Source organism: Pithys albifrons, chromosome 6, assembly GCF_047495875.1.
Source record: "Pithys albifrons albifrons isolate INPA30051 chromosome 6, PitAlb_v1, whole genome shotgun sequence".
Taxonomy (NCBI): domain Eukaryota; kingdom Metazoa; phylum Chordata; class Aves; order Passeriformes; family Thamnophilidae; genus Pithys; species Pithys albifrons.
This window is the reverse complement of record NC_092463.1, coordinates 56399956-56421043: the sequence shown is the minus strand read 5'-3', so window position 1 is coordinate 56421043 and position 21088 is coordinate 56399956. Positions and strand designations below refer to the sequence as shown.

The window sequence follows — 21088 nt, the reverse complement described above, 5'->3', positions numbered from 1 at the left end:
GACTGACTGATAGAGTAGCTCAGTGACAGTTTTCCTGGTCAGATATTGCAGGGTAAACCCAGTGCCTGTCTCTTCTGACATGCTAAGCTCCAGCTCTTTTTTGCTCAGGCTAAAACTCATGTTAGTTGCCTTGTTTATTGTAGAGATAGATTGTATTTCAGTGGTAGTATTTGAGTGCTCATGCTGTTAAACAAATGGAACTTCAGGTTTTGTCAGGTATATATCCAACAGATCAAAGAAATATTTGTTGTGTACTGTGCCTCAACAGTGATGAAGTTTAAGACTGACATTTTAGGTGTCATTAAGATGAATGAAGATTCATGGTTCAGATGGTGCTGTCTCAAGCCAGACTGCTTGAATTCTCAGAAATCTTGCCGTTTTGGCTTGCATCTTGTGACTAATCGATGATGTGCCAGTCTCACAATTAGCATTAATCTGTGCATTTAGAGGAGCAAAGTACACGATAGAAGCATGCAAATGAGTGGTGTGGCCAGCTGCAATTTGAAACAGCTCTTTGAAATTATTTACTAATCTGTCTGTCTCAGAACCAGTTGATTTAGTATTTGAGGATCATGTCCTCCCCCTCCAGCTGGCGGCCTCTGCCTCTTCTGTGGTGTATTGTGCTGAATTGATGGCCGGACGTGCCCGGCAGCAGGAGCACGGCAGGTGATCTGTGCACGCTGCCCCTCTCCTCCCAGGCTCGCTGGCTGCTCCCACCAGGGCAGGAGCAGCCCCAGTTCTGATCCTGGGGTGGTACAGCCATGCCTGGTGTGTGTGGTCCTTCCTCCACGCACGGCTAGGGAGGAAGTTTGGTGCCAGCTGAGTCAGTGTGACTTCCTGTAGCACCTGTTTTCCTCGGCTCCTGTGAAGAGATTATTAACTAGGGTTCACCCTGAATCACTGCTTAGAGGGTGATGTGGCTTTAGATGGGTTTCTGGATTAAGAATCAGATTTTAATTGCCTTCTCTGTTAAAGGGTAACTCATGTCTGCTCTGCCAAAAGGCGAGATAAGCCTCCTACCCTTACAGTGGTTCAGTGTCATTTTTCTAGCATGTTTCTCTTATTTAAAGCAAATAGAACTCTTTAGCTGCTGGGAAATCGTGAGTCATGCCTTTTGATACTATAAAACGTGGCACCTGCAAAACTCTGGTTTCTCACAGCATGGTTAGGAATGTTATCAGGTCTGGGATCAAAGCACTGCTTGAACAGGGGCCTGGTCACATGAGGCTTTATTGGGGTTTGTGGAGATGTTTTATCACCAGACTGCTGTTTGAGTACCCCCCACACATACACACCCCTTTGTGGGATGTGCAAATATAAATGCATAGATGAAATACAGAAATTTTGTAAAGACTAAAGAACAATTGACCATTTCTTGGGAAGTTTAGCTGTAGTAGTAATGAATATCATCATGTATAAACTGGGGTCAGACTTTGGTTTCAAGTTAGGTTTTAATTATAGGCTGTAAATCCACATTTCTGATAATTTATGGGCATATTTTGTGCCTACTAAAATGGTTATGTTTTGTATGTGTGTAGATATATATCAAAAGAAAGGTGCAAGGGTTTTCATAAGTTGTTTTTGAAAGGGAGGTTTGCAGATCTCACTCTTGCAAACTTGTGTACATTTCACTTTCATAATACAGAATTTACCTCTCTCTAATAAAGAAGTAAAACAAGTAAGGAGACACGTTATCCATAAATGCCATATATCTTAATACCTTCAGAGCTGCATAGGAAGTCATAGGGAAATGTCTGTTACCTTTAATGAAAGTGGTTGATCATCGTTATTCTTGGAGTGTAAGCCTGAGTGTTTCCAGCTATAAGCAAGGCTTGCAGTTCTTCTGCCTTATTCAATAGACCTTTGGCTGACTTCACATCCTGAGGATGCATCTCTTACTGCAGCATATTTTGAGCTTGGCAGGGAACAGGATTGCAGTAGATTCCCTCTGCACCAAACTTGTGCTTTATTAGACACGAGATCCTTCCCTCATTCAGACAGGGTGGGGAGAAGCTTGTGTTCCTTAGGGAGAGGTCTGTTTGCACTCTGCTAAACACTCATCTGTCACAGCCTTTTTGTTCTGAGTTAAGCTCCTCTTTTTACCAGTCACTGAAACATCTCATGCAAACATTCCCTTTTTTGAATACCCTTCATTATTTTTTTTGTCATTACTTGTAAGCAATTTAAAAAGAGGACATTCTGCTCAACCTGCTTGTACAGTTCATGCTTTTAACATTTGTTGTGCTTTTATGAGCTAGGTCATCATTCTTACCTCTTTGTGTTCTTGAATCCCTACAGCATTCCTCGCACTTATATTTAAGGTCTCTTGGTAAGAGTTGTGGGATTTGCAGGCTGCAAACAAGTGGGGCATTGATGTTCCTCTGGGAAATGATGACTTTCTTTGTCAGACCTTGTAGCTGTGCAGGTGTCTGTCTGGGTTATCCAGTACCTATAGGGCTTTGGGGAATTTCTTCAGTTAAACTCATAAATAAGGAGTGTTGTCATGCCCACATTTGAAAGGTAAATAGCAAAGGAACTGCTTCAGGAATTCCAGTGGGATGCAAGGACACAAATACGATTGTGCTGTCCAGACATATTTTCCTTTTGAAGAGTACAAATAAAAGATTCAAGTATTTTTGGCAAAATTCAACAATAGCTGTTGCAAGTTGATATTTAGATAGTTTCTTAGAGTTCTGGATCTTGAAGCTAACTAGTTTTGTTAGTTGGTTTAAAAGCTGCAAATGTAATCAATATCTTAAGTAATGTAACATAATCATGGTCTAAAAAAAATCTTAAACTATTATATTAATATTTGCTGATTTAGATCAAATGTTCTACTTGTCACTGAACAGTCTGGTAGGCCATGGCTTTTTTAACAGTATAGTTCAAATATGTTTGCTGCCTGTGTTGTGCTGGCTTGCTGTTGTTCCTTCTGAGAAGAACTGAAGATGTAGAAAAGGAAGTGCAAAAATAAACTCATGGCTGATGTGTCTTATATATCAGCTGGTTTAAGGCTGGCTACCTTTGGAAAGGGCAAGTTGCAGAAAAGGTGTGAAGCCACTACTAAAATCCTGTGGTGTGAGAAGGGCTTTCCAAAATAGGTTTCAGTGGAAAAAATGACCTCTAACTTCTGATGTCTTGGTTTGGTTTGAACATTTAATTGAACAGCAAGAATGAATATAAAGTGCTCAGTTGTATTTGATTTGCCTGTTCTGGAAGGGATTTGTGTGAAGGCAGGTTCATAGGCAGGCTCAGCTGATCAGGTGGTGTCTCTGTAGATCACACAGCAGCAAACGACTAGTTCTTGCTGTCTTAATGTTCCAAATTACTGTTCATATTTGTAAATATAAACATGAGTACAGCATAGAAAATGAGGTGAATATTCATAATCTTGGAAACATGTACATGGAGTGTGATTGCCTTGAAAACTGAAATGTATTATGCTTCTGGAATGATGAAAGACTGAATATTTCTCCTATTTCTGTTTTCAGCACCTCATCTCGTGTTGCTAAAGGAATAGAGTACACAAGAATGAGCCTCCATGGTGCAAGTGGTGGACACGAGAGATCAAGGGACAGACGCAGATCAAGTGACAGATCTCGTGACTCATCCCATGAAAGAGCAGAATCCCAGCTCACTCCATGCATCAGGAATGTCACTTCACCAACAAGACAGTATCATTCTGGTATGTTCAGACCTGGACCATCTCAGGATTGAAATTCTCTAAACTTGATTACTGTTTTATTGAGATAATACAATGAAAAGTATTATTTCTTGATGATACAACATGCAGAGTTTTTACATGTGCCCTGGGCTGGGAATACCCTTTTATGTTATGTGGTAACTTTTTATTCGCTCTGCAGTGCTCATTCCTACATGATGCTTTTATTTGGTCCAAATTACAAGAACAGTCTGTTTTTTCTGAGAAGATAATGGACTAAACACTTCCTCTTTACTGTGTAGGGTCTAGGTATTTGGAAATAGAGGAAACAGATTTTTTTAAGTGACAAAAAACATGGTTTGTTTTCTTTGAACTACAGCACTAGGCCCCAGCTGTGATGTAGCTTCTGTATTATGTTGAGTTGCTTTTTCAGTACTAGAATGCTAAATTTTCCTTGTAAAGACTTTGGGGAGGTGAGGTTAAGTGGTACAAACTTCAGGATCTCAAATATGAGTGGTTATTTTTAAAGGTTTCTTTAACCAGAATAGATTTAACCAAAATAGTTTGTGCTTTACTTATCCAGTTGACATGTTTTGCTCCTGGAAAGGCATCAACTGCACAGAGCTTATGTAAGTCTGTAATTTTATTTCCTGATCTTTCTCCTTCACCTCGTCCCCGCTGCAGACCGAGAGAAGGATCACAGCTCCTCTCGGCCAAGCAGCCCTCGTCCCCAGAAGACGTCCCCGAACGGTTCCATTGTCAGCATGGGGACCAGCAGCAGGAACAGCAGCCAGTCCAGCTCCGATGGGAGCTGCAAGGCTGGGGGGGAGATGGTGTTTGTGTACGAAAATGGGAAGGAGGGAGCTCGCAATGTGAGAACTTCTGAACGAGTAACGCTCATAGTGGATAACACCAGATTTGTTGTAGATCCTTCTATCTTCACTGCACAACCTAACACAATGTTGGGCAGGTTTGTATCCTTTTCTGTTGTTTTTTTCTTGCATTAATCGCCAGCTGTTAGAGAGCCATTAATGCTTTGTAGATATTTATACTTCTTAAATTGAACTCATAGTGTTGAACTCACTAATGTTTAATATTACCAATTTGCCATATCTTTAAGTAAAAATCAGATGCAACTTCTCCTCTGTTTTTGGCAGAGAGGCTAAGAGGTGTCTACTACCCAGAGAGGAAAGAGTTGATAAGTAAATTAATATTTTTCATGATGTGCCCATTTCTTTCTGTTTTCCTGGGCGTTCCTTCTCTGTTCAGCCCACCTCATTCCTCTTCTTGTTTTAAAGCTTGGTGCTTCATAAAGTAGTGAGTGTAGATGGTCTCTTTGAAAATAGTAAGAAGGAAAACCTTTATTTTGCTTAATGGGCCTTCCCTGATAACATTCAAGCTCAGCCCATTTATCTTCTGAAATGATTTTTGGACAGGGCAATGTCAAATAATCAGTATAACAGACCTGAGCCTCTCAGCAGAGACTGAATGCTCAAAATAGCCAACATTTGAATGAAACCCCACTGAATGTATGTAATATTTTCTGTTGGAACTATAATGAGCAATATGTTTAACATGTTTACTTGATGGGAAATGTTTCTATCCTTTATAATTCTTTACTTTCACTTGCTCAAATTCTGTTTGGTTTTGCATTGTCCAAGCATAGAGAGCACTGCTCACAAACTTGCAGCAAGAAAGAAATGAAGGTTTATGTCTGTGTAAAATATGGCTGTTTCTCAGCATATGAGGGTATAATATAATCCTATTTAAAATACATACATATATAAAAATCTGTTTGACAAGGTACAGGTAATAAATAAGCAATTTCTGCTCTGTTTAAATTGCCACTGTGTGAGATAAATAGTACCTTGGTTTTGAGAAAAGCTGGGGAAGAGTTACAGAAGAAAAAAAGCTAAAATGCTTCTTTGTGTAAACTTTCAAGGGAAATAATAATGTAATATAGAAGTAATAATGATGAAATATAGAAGTAATAATGTAATATAAATCATTAAGGCATTTGTATACATACAGTACATGCATACATGTAAATATCTAGACAGACTGGAAGGGTATCAGTTGAAGTTATGCAGAGAAACAGTTCCCTTTTCCATGCCCAGCCTCAGGGTAAGCAGTGCTGCCTAATGCACTGGATTTTTTGTGCACATGTGATGCTGAGTTATTCTCCCCTTGGGATGGGCTCAAGGAACAAACTTATATTATCTCCTGCTAATTGAGAAGTAGGTTAATAAAGGTACAGAAATACTGCTCTAAAATACAAGTTATTTATAAACCCACTGTCCCTCAGTGTCAGTGCACAGGACACCAAACAGGAGCAGCTTGGCTAATATGTTCTGGGAGGTAAAAGTAGCTATAATGAGAATGTGTTCTCTGCCTTAAGCCTATATCCTGTTACAATGCCTTTGTCTAAATATTATTTCTTGTCCTGAAGAGTAGTCAGAAAACTCAGATCATTAAGTGTAAAAAGTAACTTCTTTCTCCATGCTCACAGTTATACCCACTCTGCTGCTTTGGGTTGTGTGCATGAGAGCCATTCAGAAATATTTATAAATAAAACAAGTAGATGTATTCTGTATCAGGAAAGCGCTTTAAAAAGTCAAATACTGTTGAGGACCTGGAGGATTTTCCTTAGTCTAACTTTCCTTGCATCCTAGCAGGGAGGGATAGGCTGCACACACTACCCTCAAATACATCTCTCTTCTATCAGAATTTTATCTTTTGAATTAACTAATTCTTTTCAGTGAAATGGAAATGCCATTAAACAAGGAGAATTTCTCAACAAAACCTGTTCTTTTGTTTACATTGCCCCACAAATGCCAAAGGATACTCGTCTGAGGTTCCCCTCACCTTGGCACTGACAGGAAAGGGCCTGGTCTAACTTCTGTTTTGATTGGAGGATATTGGCGAGTTTGGATTGAAGAATAAAATTAGACCTTCCTGAGTTACACTGCCCTACTTTGTTTTCTTGTAGTCCTGCTAAACACAAACCAGAGTGAATAGTGTGGATACGTGTGTCATGGAATACACTGTTTTATCCCCTGATATTTTGTTGCAATTTTTGATATTTTATTTTTCAAATCTACAAAAAAAAAAACCAACCCAAGGATTCTAACAAAATCACTTTTGTTCTTGAGCAGGATGTTTGGATCAGGCAGAGAACACAACTTTACACGTCCTAATGAAAAAGGAGAGTATGAAGTTGCTGAAGGAATTGGTTCCACTGTGTTTCGTGCTATTCTGGTGAGTTTTTGTTCAGACAAGCACTGTGAGTATTAAGAGGCATGACTTCTTCATTTCTGACATATCTGTACTTTGTGCATGGCACAGGTACTGCTCTTCTCTGTTGTTTTGTAGAAGTGAAAACCTTGCTGAGTTTTCTAGACATGAGCATGTGACAGGCAGGGAGAGAGAAAGCACACATGGAACAAACCAAAAAATACTGCCTGCCAAAAATTAGTTCTCCTTCTCCTATGCATCTAGTTCACCAAATTCAGGTATATTCAGCCCTTCTTATGCTGAAGTTAGATGAAATGGAGTACTGGAAGTTAATTTATTGCAGCTAAAGGAGTAAAGCAAACTTCAGACTGAGATGAAAACGGCCCCTTTACACGTTCCATATTTACACAGAGAAGTAGAGCTGCCAGTCTGCTTTGTCAGCAGACTTGGAATAGCAAGAGCTGAGGTAAGACAGCTTTACATGCACCCAAATGATCAGTATTAATAGTTGTGACTTAAATAATGATTGTAACCAGAACTCACTGCTCTGAATGCAGCTATGAAAAGGGATAAATTTGGGGAGAAAAAGATTTACAAAGTTCAATATATGTTGCTGTCTTATATTTTAGGGGCTTTCTTTGTGGAGAAAGCATCATAAATAAAATGATGAAATGTTTCTGTTGATGAATGTTGAATTGTGTTGTGGTTTTTGTTTGCTGCATTACTGCAGGATTACTACAAGACTGGAGTGATACGCTGTCCGGATGGGATATCCATTCCTGAACTGCGAGAAGCGTGTGACTATCTCTGTATCTCCTTTGAGTATAGTACTATTAAATGCAGAGATCTCAGTAAGTACAGAATTTATTAAAATAATTCGAATTATACAGATTGACTTAAGCAAATGTGTGTCTGCATTAATTCCAAATCATATCCTTTATTGAGGTAAGGAAGATGGCTGACACTACATGAACAAGATCCATCCCTTTTGTCTCTCATGTAATAAGGGCCCAAAGCCAGTGGATGTATATTTTTTTGAGAAATAATGTTTCTGGTATTTCAGTATGTGATTCTCTGCAGTGGTCAGCCCTGTGCACTCTATTGTTACATTAGCAGTACAGATACAGTAACATTAACTATCTTCTTTGGCAGAGGACAAGGGAGGATAATTTATTCAGCTCCGTGCTTAAGAGAATTAAGCTGTCTCGAAAAGCAAAAGCAGCTCAGCTTGGCTGGTGGTGTAGAGTCTGCCAATATGCCCAGCATGTATCATTCTCTTCAGCTCCTTCCATCCCTGAGCACAGCTGAAGCTTTGGCTGGTGTTTGGGTGACCTGGCCTGTGCCTCTGGTCCCTGAGATCTCATGGAGTGTGTGCAGTGCAGGGCCAGGCTGGGGCATTCCTGTTGGAAAGGCTGTGTTGGACACTTGTGCCTTCTCCAGCAGTGCCACGGCCTCACCACATGTCACTGCCCAATCACAGGCTCGGGGCACTCTGTCCTTAGCACAGGGATTTAGCAGCTCATGCTGTGAGGGCTCTGAGGAGCTTTGTTTTTAACCTACTGCTTTCCAAATGTGGGTTCTGTGCTCTGCTCTTTGAGAAACTGCTTTAAATAATGTTTCTTTTAGGAAAACCAGAAGGAGTCTTGCATTATTACCAAATGTTTAGCAGTAGTAAAAGAAGAAGGTCTCCTCAAAGTCACTCCTGTCTGCCTAACATTGTGTTAATATCTGCAGGACAGTCCTGTTAGTTTCAACTTTTGGTGTGGCTTTTGGTAAACATTTGAATAATTTCTGAACCTATACAAACTAATAAACTAAGTATCTTTACCCTTGCCTGCAGAAAATACGAGATAAACAGAACTGCCTTGTCTCTTATTCCTGCCTTCATCTTTTTACCAAGCTTTGAAATGTGCCTGTGGTTAAAATCTCCTTCTAGGTGCTCTCATGCATGAATTGTCAAATGATGGTGCTCGCAAGCAATTTGAGTTTTACCTCGAAGAAATGATCCTGCCCTTAATGGTCGCCAGTGCCCAAAGTGGTGAGAGGGAGTGCCACATTGTTGTGCTGACAGATGATGATGTTGTTGACTGGGATGAAGAGTATCCCCCACAAATGGGAGAGGAGTATTCACAAAGTAAGTTTATTTTCCTTGCTCCCACCAAGCCATTAGCAAAGTCTCTACAACATCCCTAACGCCTGACAAAATAAAACCTCTCAGTTTTGGTAGTTCTGCTTAATATTTTGCTTCACAGAAGCATACATTGCTTGTTGTGTTCAAATCTAATTAAAAAGAAAAGGTAAGTTTTGTTGTTAAGGTATTTTCGGCCAGTGAGGGGGAGGAAATACTTTTTCAGAAAGATCTCGATAAGAAGAATGGATGAGAGTCATGTTTACTGTGAGAGAACAGCTAGAGGGGTTTGGGGAGAAAAAAAACCAAGTGTTATTATTTTTTGAAGTATTACAGTTGTGTGTATAGATGAGTTTAAGCACCTGTGAATGGAATGCCTTTCCTTGCATCTGTGTTGTCCTAGTAACTTCACTGTGAAAACATGGAATTTAGGGGGATTTTGAGGGCAGGTGGGAGCTGGAGATGCTCTTTGTATTCCGGTAATACAAAATCTTCAAAGTATTACAGTTTTATTTATTGTTTGGTTGGTGGGTTTTTTTGAGTTTAAGAAAGCCAAAATAACAACACAAAAAATTATAGGTTTGGAAGATGCAAACCTGCAGCTGTTCCCACAGAAGGGAGGCTCAATGTGAATATAGATCAAAGGTGGCTGTTCTAATGTAGTGACACAGTTAGCTCCCATTTCTAGGGCCTTATATTTCAAAAATGCCAGTTAAGAAAACCCCTACTCTAATTAGTTAGACATACGCTTGCCTTTTACATTTATATTTTTCATGAATGATATGTTTGGATCTCTGCAGCTGAACGGGACTGATGGCCCCAGTCCATTCTTTTACGGTGCTATAATGTAAATTTCAAAGGTGTCCTCTTGTTCTGCTTCACAAATGTGGCTTTTCTGAAACTGGTTTGCAGATCTTTTATCTAATGGCAAGCACAGTGCAAAGATTTTGCAGTTTTATCAGAAATGAGAAAAAAATCAAGACGAGCTTTGTGAAGATCTGATTGGGAGCGTATAATTGTGGTTTGTTATGAGAATTGTTCTCTTGCATTCCTAAATCCAGTAAGAAAAACACCTAAATTTATAAAACAGACTAAATGATAGGGGCAAGAAGATATGTGCAACCAACCCATTTTGCAGTGCTGTTCACCCATTTCTTCAGCTGTTTTCCTCAAGAGTTCTTGAGTCTCTCCCACTCTCCTGAAAATACTGGAGTAAAGCAAAAGAGAGGAAAAGATGTTTTAAGGCTACAAGTTTAATATGTGAATATGTGGGGTTTTTCTCATTAAAATGTATTTTAGTTATTTACAGCACAAAGTTGTATAGATTCTTCAAATACATTGAGAACAGAGATGTGGCCAAATCAGTCCTGAAGGAAAGGGGGCTCAAGAAGATCCGACTGGGCATTGAAGGTAAGAGCAGCACTGCTTGCACTCTCACTTTGGGCTGGAAGGGCTGCTGCACTTCTCTGCTTTGGGGTAATTTCTGCAGTGGGAAAATAAGAGATTGTTGGTGTCTTTGATACTGAGGTTCGATGGGCCAGAGGGGGAGTAGTACCCAGTAAGCAACTGGCCCAGCCAGAAACTGCGATTACGGGCTCCTGACTGGTGTACAAGCCGTGTCTGGCTGCTCAGCTGTGTGAGGCAACTTAGGGGGGTCCTACTGGTTGAATGTCTTGTATTTCATCCTATGTGCCCTTCAGTTTTCACACAAAATATTCTCTGTACTTCTCTTGAAGTAAGGATGCATTTGTACAGCTATGTGTATTCTGTTCTTGGCCTGCCATCCTTTTCAGGGAGTGAAATAAAAAATTGGATGTTAAGTGGCAGGTAAATACGTTCTTTCAGGAAATACAAAGCTATCAAATGGATCACTGAAGTGCAAATAAATATTGATCTGAAATAAACATCTTGTAAGTTGGGAAGCTGGTCTCTAAAAATCTCATTAAGTAGTGTTAGATTTTTATTAGGAATGTAAGAACTGGTTTTCTCAGCATTACATTTTTCTTCTGATTGTTGACCCAAATATTTTAGAATATTTTAGAATCCAGCCTTTATAATTAGCAGGATTTCTTTCCTTCACTCACCAAGTTGTCATAGTTACGTTTGTAATTTGCCAACCAAAAGCAAATGCTTTTAACTGGTTGTGAGCTCTAAAATAAGTAATTTCAGCTGAAGAAGGTGGGAGCCTTCAGGCTGATGTGCCCTTCAGCTAAACAAGAACTGGCTCTGTCTGTAATGCCGGCTAATACTAGATTATTTCTGCTGGCATTTCTTAGTTCAGACAAAGAACAGCTTGATCAAACTGTAATGGTGGTGCCCTGCAATACTTTGTAAAACGAACATTATTGCTGGGACAGAGGGGAGAGATGACTCAAACACAGCATAATCAGAATTCACAATTCATCTGAAATGATGAATTTTCACCCTTTGGGGAGCTGCAAGGAATGCGCTAGGATTTCACCTGGGAACTTAAACCCCAGCTCTGAGTGACACTGTTCTCTGCTGCTGAGATCTCATGTCCTGCTCTCCCAGTAAGATTGCAGAGACCGTGTCTGCTGACAGCAGCTCAAGGAAGGAGCAGCAGCGGTGCCTGTGAGAGCTCTGTGGTGGCAGTATATATATGGCAATGTATACGGTACTGTAGCTTGTCCTTACAATTCAGGTGGTAAGTTAGCTCCTCATTACATGTCCTCCTTGCACAGACGACATTAAGAACAACAGGATGGCATCTGTTCCCATTCAGGTTGTGGATAGTGACAGCTGCTCATCCTCACCGTGCTTTTTGTGAAACAAACTTTGAACTCCACAGTACAGTGGTGTCGGTGTGATCCAGGCTCTGGCAGGCAGTGCTGGTGTGAGCTGTGCTCTGTGCAGGCAGTGCTGGTGTGAGCTGTGCTCTGTGCAGGCAGTGTCGGTGTGATCCAGGCTCTGGTGTGATCCAGGCTCTGGTGTGATCCAGGCTCTGTGCAGGCAGTGCTGGTGTTGACTGTGCTGTGCTCTGTCTTTCAGGTTACCCCACATACAAGGAGAAGGTGAAGAAGCGGCCGGGCGGGAGGCCAGAGGTGATCTACAACTACGTCCAGAGGCCGTTTATTCGGATGTCGTGGGAGAAGGAGGAAGGGAAGAGCCGGCACGTCGACTTTCAGTGTGTGAAAAGCAAATCCATCACCAATTTAGCAGCGGCAGCAGCAGATATACCCCAGGACCAACTCGTGGTCATGCACCCCACCCCCCAGGTAGATGAGCTGGATATTCTGCCCACTCATCCTCCACCCAGTAACAGTGAGATGGATCCTGAGGGGCAGAACCCACTACTCTGATCTGGATTCTTACTAAAACAAAAGCATGCTCCTTAAAGTGACTCTGTACTCAACTCATACTACACTGCAATTCCAGTTTTTTCCATTGTGTAACGGTGTCTAGGATATTGCAGTATGGACCTTTGAAAAGACCAAAGGGTTGTTTTTGGAAGAGTACAGATCAAACACATGGGTTCCAGTTACATACGTGTATGTGTTTACCAGTAGGTTTGTGACGTTGGTGATTTGTGTGCTGGACCGTCCTCGCTCTGAAGCCCACCCAGGCCCAGGGGACGCGTCAGTGTTGTGACACAAGGGTTGGAATGCAGAGGTGGAATTGATAGTAGCACTTTACAAATGGTTGAGAAATGGAATTTGAAGCCATTTTTTATAAATGTATTGCACAATACTAACAAAGTGCTTCTATCAAAACTGTACATAGTTTTGCTCTGAATAGATTGACCCTTTTAAAGTTACTGTGTATGGTTGAGCACAAAACTACTATTGGGTTTTTGGATTGAGGATGTGATTCAATGACCCATGTAACATCTTGTCAAACTCAAAGTTCTTTAGTGAATTTTTTCACTTGTTTGCAGCGTGAGCCATGTTCAAAAATTGTGAACAACTGACAGGGGCTTTATCTTAAATTTTGCCTTACCTTAAGCTGTTCACAAATATTTATTTAATACATTTTTCATAAGTGTCATGAATTAGGAAAATGCAAATGGTTCATTCTTCATTTATTAATGATTGTAAACAAGTTTTTCATGCAAATAAAATTTCCATTATTTTAATGGGCTTGAATTATCTGTGAGTTATGTATATTAAGAGTAGTTGCTTTTCTTTCCTCTGGGAAGGATCGTTAAGGATGGTGAAAAACAAGTATTTCTTAAAGAGAATCTGGTAACATCAGCCTCTCTCAACCTACCCTCTTGTACTTTTCTTAGTATAAGCTCCAAGACAGCAGTAAATAATAATAATAGCTTCTCTGGAAGCTTATTGTCGTGACAAAGCTGTGTAAGTGTAGGTAAGGCATTGTTTTTCCTCCCTTTTCCCCCAAGGCTAAAGAAATGATAAATACCAAGTGCTTCTAGCATGCACCTTCAGCAGGGTTTTATCAAATTTATTTATCAAAGTAAAGGCTTCATCTTAGAACAAGGGAAACATTTATTTTAAAAATATTTAACTGTCTAATACATTACACTTTAACAATATTTATAGTAAAGGATTCTTACAAGAAAGAATAAACAGCTTTATGGTACAATTAGTATAAGAAATATCCACATGGGGACTGTTTTGCAGTGTAAAAACACACCATACATCTGAAATGGTCATTTGCATATAAAAGCTACCACTGATGCCAGTGAGTTGCACAGTGATTTAAAAAAAATTTCAAACAACAGAATCCAAAATATACAAGTATTGCAAGCTATACACAGCTAACCAAATCAACACAGAACACTGTAGCAGGTTATTCCACTTTGTCTGAAGTTACACATGGTAGGATGAGTTGCATTCTGATACAGCTTTTATGAAATCCATACATAAAAGCTCCTCAGTCCAACAAGTTTCACAGACTGTAGAACTCCACCAGTAAATGCACTTTGCTGTTTGGGTGTCTGGGTGCATCATTTACAAGGGCCAGGGCAGGTCGCTGAAGTCCACGGGGCCGCCCAGCCCCGCGTCCGCCTCCAGCAGGCTCATGATCACGGCCATGGCGGCCTCGTCGTTGCTGGGGCTGCTCGAGCCCTGGTCGTTGTCGATCATGTCGATGCCGATGTGAGAGTTCTCCCCTGGGGGTGGGAACACAGGCACGAGTCAGGAGGGCTTGGGTTTGTTCACTTCACTGCTATGGGCACTTACCAATATGACTTGGGGTAGAACTGTTTGGGAATATTAATTGTGTGATACCCAGGGTGCCACAGTGTCACCTGTGTGGCAGAGGATGGAGGTCACTGCTCAGAAATGACCAATATGCCTAATAGGGACAACCCTCCATGCAAGACTTCAAATACAAGACTAGATCAACCTCTGTCAGCCCTTCCTTCCCTCTTGTCTTCAGTTTGAAAGCATTCACAAAAAGCAGGTGAGGAGTTGAGCTAAGGGAAAAGAGATTTCCAAGTATTATCAGAAATAATTACAATATGAAGTTAGGCTGCCAGGAGCCTCTTTAGGCAGACAAAGGGGTTGGTATGGGGTTTATGCCTCAGCTGTAGCCTGTAGGTAAGAGCAAGTTACTGCCAAAACCAACCATGTTGTCACAGTGTCTGCGTGTGTTTAGTTGGTATTGATGTGTGTTATGGTGGGACTTCACTTACCGAGGATGGAGGAGTTGTCAGAATATGGGTAACCAGAATTATCCTGGATTTGCCCAGACAGCAACCCAGCTGAAGAAATGTCTGGAGTGCCACCATTCAAGATCTTGAAAGGAAAAAAACAGAAGCTATAAACAGACATGAAAGGTTGCAGTAAGTCTTAAATTGTCCTATATTATGATTTTTAATACAGGCTCAATGACTTCCCGAAAAAACCCCAAACATCACCACCTAAAGGCTACTTAATCAGACTAGTTGTAAACTAAAAGCTGCTTCCTCTGTACCAGGTCCAAGGAGCAGATGTCAGATGGATAGTGTATCACCACCAGAACAGAACTTCTGAAAAGCTACTAGAACAAGTCCTCAGGGATTTCTATGGGTCATCTTTGTAAGTATCCCATCTGCAAGTGATAGTAACTACAGCTAACTACAAATGCTTTTGAACTTATAAACAGGTACAGGTGAAGTACTGTCAGCTGAGAATTTCAGGAGTACAGTCCTCCACCAGAGACAGACTGCATGAGCTGAGCATTGCTCCTGGATTTTAAGTGTAACCATTTTTTCTAAGGGAGCAGGGCTGTGTACACCAGAGCTCACCAGAAATGCAGGGACCTTCTTCAGGAATCTTAACTAGCGAGGGAAGAGATGCACTGGAGCCACAGTTTTGAAGTGCTATGGGGTGTTTGCAGTGGAAGGTAAGCACTGGTGGGGCTCCCTTCCAAGGGCAGTGGCAGCTTAGAACTCCTGTTGTTTCTATCCAAGGGGAAATCCTGAGAAGGTTACCACACTACAAACAATGAACCTGTATTTTCCTTTATTCCATTCTAGCAGCGCCTACTGTATGTACATGTTGAATATTATAGGGCAGAAGGAGCAGGAATAACTGTTACTGGAATTACAACTGTTCATCACAACTTCAAATTTTATTTCAAGAACAGAGACAGGCATAGACAAAAATATTTACTGTCAGGTGTATGCTCCAGTACAAGCAATTCTCATGTATAGTCACCAGAATTTCTGGAGAAAGCAGGTTCAGTAAGTCTGATGCAGTGTAAGGATTTGGATAAGTGCTCTTCTTGGATACAACCACCATAAACAGCAATTTAAGACAACTGAAAGCAGCCAGGACAAGTGTTCAGGTGGTTTAAGTGTTGGTAATGGTACCTGATGCTACTCAAGCAATCTTAGAGCAAGGCAGGGTGCACGGTGTTGGTTTAAAAATAAACTCTCAGTGCACAGTAAAGCATCTCATTGCCATGTTTTGTGCTGCTGCAGGACAGCAGCACCAGTGTGATCCCTCTGAGCACAGCCAGTGCTCCAGTGACAGCACTTCCCGTGTTCACCAGCACGGGGTGTTCAAGAGTTTTTGGAGGCTGAGAGGGAAGAGCAGAGCTCTTCCTCGCAGCTCTGCTAAAACAATCTCAAGAGCTGCTGATGTTTAGGAACTACTGGTCTCTGCAAAGGGGTTTTGGCCACCGGAATAATTGGACTGGGTCAGACTTTTCCAGCAGCCAGGAGTTGTTTAAATCAGGTGTTCAACACCAGCACGACCCCACAGGACTTGCCATGGCTTGTTCTTACCTTCTTCCCTCCCGGGGAGGATGTATCAGGCGGGGGGGTGCTGGTGATGTTCAGGGGACTTGAGCCACAGCTGGAAGGTGATGATCCTCTTATCCTAAAATGTGGATGAAATAGGGCACAGATTTACCAGCCACATAGAGACTCAGAGTTTCAAATGCTGACAGTGACAAAAGGTGCTAAAAGTGTGAAGTTCATTTTTGTAATTTCCTCCCTTTTTTCATGTTGCTCAAACCAGCCGCAGCAATGTTTTTATCTGCAGCCAGAAAAACAGTCCTGTGTAAATCCATCTTGCTCGATCTGCAAGCTTTACCTCCTCCCCTCTGTTTTCATTCCTATACAGCCTTCACAGAAAGTCAAAAGGAAAAGGCCCTGGATGCTGAGGAAAGCCTAATTTTTTTTTGTATTTTACTTCAATTTATACCAGCTAAGAATGTCAGCTGCCTCAGTCACAGTAACCCAGACTCCTTGAGTGAGCTACTGCTACAAAAGTACACTGGACACCTGATATACTCTTTTTTTAAATGCTCAAAGCAGCATTTTTCACTACAATTTTCCATAGCTTGATCAAACATCTTTAATAATGAATAATGTATTGACTGTAGAACCAACAAATCTCTAGACTAAAGGGAAGAGGGGTAGTTACAGAGAAAAGCAATGGAAATGGGAATCTTATCCTTGGCAGAGTTCCGCTGGGAAAGCTGAACAGAAGGCAGCTTTGGAAAATAGTAACAGCTGCTGAAAAAGGACTGGAACTAACCCAGTGTCTGAACTGAAATGCAAACACGGCAGTAAAACTGCACTACTCCACTCACTGGGGCTAATTAAGTGTTTTACAGCTACTCTAAGGGATGGTTATACTTCCAAGTATTGATTCAGCCCTAGTGTGGCTTTTTCCTTTTTTTTTTGCCTTTCTTCTTCTTCCTATTCTTACAGACAGGAAGGGAGCCTTATGGATAGGTCTGCTGTTCCCTTGGAGCGAGGATGGAGGTAGTCTCCTGTGTGCAGCAGGAACAAAACCACAGGAGACAGACTGAATGTCTTCCTGAATTGCAGCTCTAAACATCTGCTGGGTGAGACCACTTTTATAGGAAAGCGAACAATTCCCCAAAGGAAATTCGTGAAGAACAGGGATTGCTAGCCAACAGAAATTAAGTGGTACCCACTGAAAGTAGCTGCTCACACAGGTGAGAGACAGGAGAAAGAGCTCTGGATTCCCACAGTCCCTTTCTGAATTAAACCAGCCTCACAGCCAGAAAGCCCAGCCCCGGGAAGGCCAGGCTGGCTCTAGCACTGTGTCCTTGCTCCGGGAGTTCCAAGGGAACTGTGCAAGTGAACGTGCACATCCAGCAACTCCAGAGGCATCTCAGCGAATGGATCACACAAAAACAAACATGGCTTTTCTGGCACATCGTCAACAGCTTTGGCATTTGGAAGTTGTGCCACTCACAGCCTTGCATTCCTGGAAGAACAGTCTGGAAAGGATTTATTTCTAGTTAGCTGTTCTTTTTAACTACTGTTTCTGGTAAACAGACAATCATCACCATTACGGAAAAGTTCCAATATTACTCTTTTACAGTAGAAAGTTGAAAGGCTGTAACTTTTTCATGTTTTCTCTGTGGGCTTTGACTGCCTCAGATCGTGCTGAATAAGTGTCTGTAGCTGTCTATGAAATACAATTGTATCGTTCCTTACTCAGCTTGAAGAAAGACTTTCTTAATTTCCTCTTAAAAAACAATAAATCCTCTTAAAGAGCAATAATTAAACAAACAATTAGATTTTCCTTTAACCTCACACCATCTTCTCTCACCTGTGAATCTCCATGATTTCTTCTGCAATCATCCTCCCTATTTTACCTGCCCCCGCTCTTGTTCCACCTGGAATTCCAGGCACAGTAGGATGGGTCCTTTTTGGGCCACCTGAAATGAGTAGATATTTTAAGGTCAGATAAAAGCCTGAAAACCTTCTCCAAAAAGTATTTACATTTGGGTTTTGACTGGCTGCAGGACCTTTTGAATTGTATTATTTATTATTCCACCAACTGGTGTGTACCTTCAAAGGTATGAAAAACTCTGGCACTGAACTGTGTCTCTCAGACATCCCTCTGTGCCAGCAGGGACACGACATATCCTGACTCTTTCAGAATGTGGCTGTTTCAAGCATCTGGTGGCACTTCTGGTCCAGAGCTGGTACAGAATGGCTTGTCAGACCTGTTCTGTTCTGTGCCCAAATACACTCCTCTCCAAACACGTTTGTTCTTTGCTTTGTGTGAAGAACTTGCTGGTGCATATTCCATTCAGTAGGGGACAAGCCCAAGGAACCTGATGGCCATAAATAAACCCCCTGCAGGTAACTGCAAGAATCTAGAGAAAATCACTGCAAGAATGGAGAGAAAAGGGAGGTCTGAACAGTTTGAAGCTGACTGTTCCTTTAATGTGATCAGACACTTGCACAGTACTTGAGAGGTTGTCAGGAAGTGCCTGATACACTCCAAGGTGATGAAAAGATCACACTGAAAGGGCAGAAAAGGCCCCAGAATTGCTTATGCAAAATGGATAATTACTAGCTTTTAGAAATGCATATTTAACAACAGCAACCCTCAGTATCTATGGCTCTGATCCAGCAGGAGATGAGAAGGTTCACCTGAAAGGTCACAAACCCTTAGCAGAGCTAGAATCACTTGAAAATAAACTTCACTCAGCCTTCTTTTCTGGGGAAAACAACTGTTGGTATGATGATATTATACATGTGGTTTCTTTTCAGAAGGTGGGCTGTGACAAGAATAAGCTTATCCTACTATAGAACAGTTCGTTCTGCATTGTGTTCCATCCTCAGAAGGCCCAGACCCCACATTGCTGCTGTTACTGTACCCTCAGTTACCAACCACCAGGCCTACATGGCACCTTCTCTTCCTGCCACTGCCCCAGGCTCTGCTGCCCTTCCTCCTCCAGAGTCACTCACTGAGCCCCACTGTTCAGAGCAGAGACCACTGGAAAGCACAGCTTTGCTCAAGGCTTGCACTGCTCTAAGTGTGCTGTGTACAACTTAGGGAACAATTCCAGACAAGTGCAACACCTACAGCTGTAAAGGCACAGCTGATAAAAATAGTTATCTAGAGAACAGGGCCTCCAAACGCAGCAGTTCCCTACTCTTTGAAAAGAATCTCAGTATTATCACCATGTTTCATGGGGATCCACGGGCTGTCACTGCATCTTTCTATCCTACCTCAACTTTCACCCTGCTCCAGAGGCACTGCATTAAACCAAGCTCTGCTCTGCACTGGGCTGCACTCCCATCACGAGATGTTTGGTGACCTGAATTGTGGGCAACCAGCCCATGATGATTCCCAGGAGCCAGTGATCATGTTGTGACAAAAAGTCAAATCGAGGGCAGGTGAGGGGCAACCAGCCACATGGGCAGACTGTGTTTGAGATCCAGACTGTGTTTATGGTCCATTCCACCGCTGAGGAGTTGTCTGCACTGACCACAGAACTTGAGGTCACTCCTGGGTGATGTGCAGATGGGCACCACCCACAAAAGCAAAGCTTTCCTCCTCCAACTCTGTACTTGTTTGTTTCACCTGGCTCATTCCCTTCCCTTTGACCAGCTCATATCCAAAGCTGCTATTTGTGTGCAACAGGGCAGAACTGCAATACCACTTTTCTGCCCTAAAACTGATTTCCCTTTAGGATACTAACAAATTTTCAGCACAGAGGCACAGCAAATTTGTGCATGCAGGATGAGCTGCTTCCAAGGCACAGCTGCCAACAAATCCCCTCAGCACAGAGTTACCTTCTCCAGCCTGGAGCACACTGTCCATGCTGTGTGGAGACGCTGCAAGCTGTGGAAAGGCTGCATCTCCGCTCTCCAGTACGGTGGTGCTGTGGATTCCAAGAGTTAGAAGAATCAGTGATGGAAAACTCAACAGAGGTAGAAAACCCTGTCAGTGATAGAGAACCCCAGTCACGCTGCCAAGCGCTTCAGAATGGAATGCTTCTATTTGGTGTCACCTGTGAGTCGGTGTCACCTGTGAGTCAGTGTCACCTCGGTGAAGGCAGCACTGTGACTGGCACCAGGGCCACATAAACAACAGAAATAAACCTTGAAGTGTGCAATGCAGGACCCCAGCAACTTCTCTCATGGAGAATCCCTCTGCAGCAGTTATTCTGCTGCCAAGTCCCCTGCTCTGTACAGAACCTTTAGGGAAAACAACAACAAAGAAATGCATGTCCCATAAGTCCCTACAAAGACTGAATCCCAGGCTGGCTCAAAGAAAGAAAACATCTCTATCTTCTGCAGGCTCTAACAAAGAGATATTAAATTCCTGCAATTGTTAAACTAATTCCCCTCTCCCCAGGGTGTTATCTGGAGAAGACAGTTGTCATATGGAAGATGAACATATTTAGGTCAAACCTCAGCTGAGAAAAGGGCAAAGCAATTGGCATTTACAGGCCATTGCAGAGAGAAAAATACTTACGAAACGACTGTGTTTGTTGAGACAATGTATTCTACTTCTTTGGTCCAAGGGTTCATGAAACTGAACCAGCGACTCCGCAATGTAATAAAAGAGCCATCTTTTATTTTAAACTTGTAGCAGTTAGTTGTAATTTTGTCTCTGGTCTGCAAAACTGAAGATAAGCGAAAAGCAAGTAACTTTGTGTCAGACAGGCACCAAGACTACACAGCAGAGTCCTTTTCAGGGAAAACTCAGTTAATTCCTCCCTTCTCCCCCAAAGAAAAATGCTATTCCTTCAATCATCCTCTCTCACCCATCCTGAACCTCAAATATCCACTAAAAATCCATAGTGTGTGGCACATACAGCACAGTGTTCTGACTAAGGCATTTGCAAAAATCGAAATCTTTGCCAGTTTG

General features: G+C 41.8%; 2 protein-coding genes across 12 annotated transcripts in view; one reads left to right on the top strand and one right to left on the bottom strand.

Moving 5' to 3' along the window:
- BTBD10 (BTB domain containing 10) overlaps positions 1 to 13120 on the top strand; it is a 30662-nt gene extending 17542 nt beyond the window's left edge. For all 6 annotated transcript variants that reach the window (XM_071559013.1, XM_071559015.1, XM_071559012.1 and 3 more), the window contains 7 exons: positions 3492 to 3685; positions 4346 to 4631; positions 6817 to 6919; positions 7626 to 7746; positions 8832 to 9029; positions 10323 to 10433; positions 12033 to 13120. In XM_071559013.1, coding sequence (XP_071415114.1) covers positions 3492 to 3685; positions 4346 to 4631; positions 6817 to 6919; positions 7626 to 7746; positions 8832 to 9029; positions 10323 to 10433; positions 12033 to 12343 — 1324 coding nt within the window. In that variant the 3' untranslated portion in view covers positions 12344 to 13120. The remainder of the gene's footprint in view (positions 1 to 3491; positions 3686 to 4345; positions 4632 to 6816; positions 6920 to 7625; positions 7747 to 8831; positions 9030 to 10322; positions 10434 to 12032) is intronic.
- Positions 13121 to 13465: 345 nt separating this feature from the next.
- BMAL1 (basic helix-loop-helix ARNT like 1) overlaps positions 13466 to 21088 on the bottom strand; it is a 52290-nt gene continuing 44667 nt past the window's right edge. For all 6 annotated transcript variants that reach the window (XM_071559002.1, XM_071559000.1, XM_071559001.1 and 3 more), the window contains 6 exons: positions 20693 to 20843; positions 20008 to 20096; positions 18026 to 18134; positions 16219 to 16312; positions 14641 to 14743; positions 13466 to 14115 (listed from right to left, as the gene is read on the bottom strand). In XM_071559002.1, the coding sequence (XP_071415103.1) occupies positions 13955 to 14115; positions 14641 to 14743; positions 16219 to 16312; positions 18026 to 18134; positions 20008 to 20096; positions 20693 to 20843 (707 nt within the window). In that variant the 3' untranslated portion in view covers positions 13466 to 13954. The remainder of the gene's footprint in view (positions 14116 to 14640; positions 14744 to 16218; positions 16313 to 18025; positions 18135 to 20007; positions 20097 to 20692; positions 20844 to 21088) is intronic.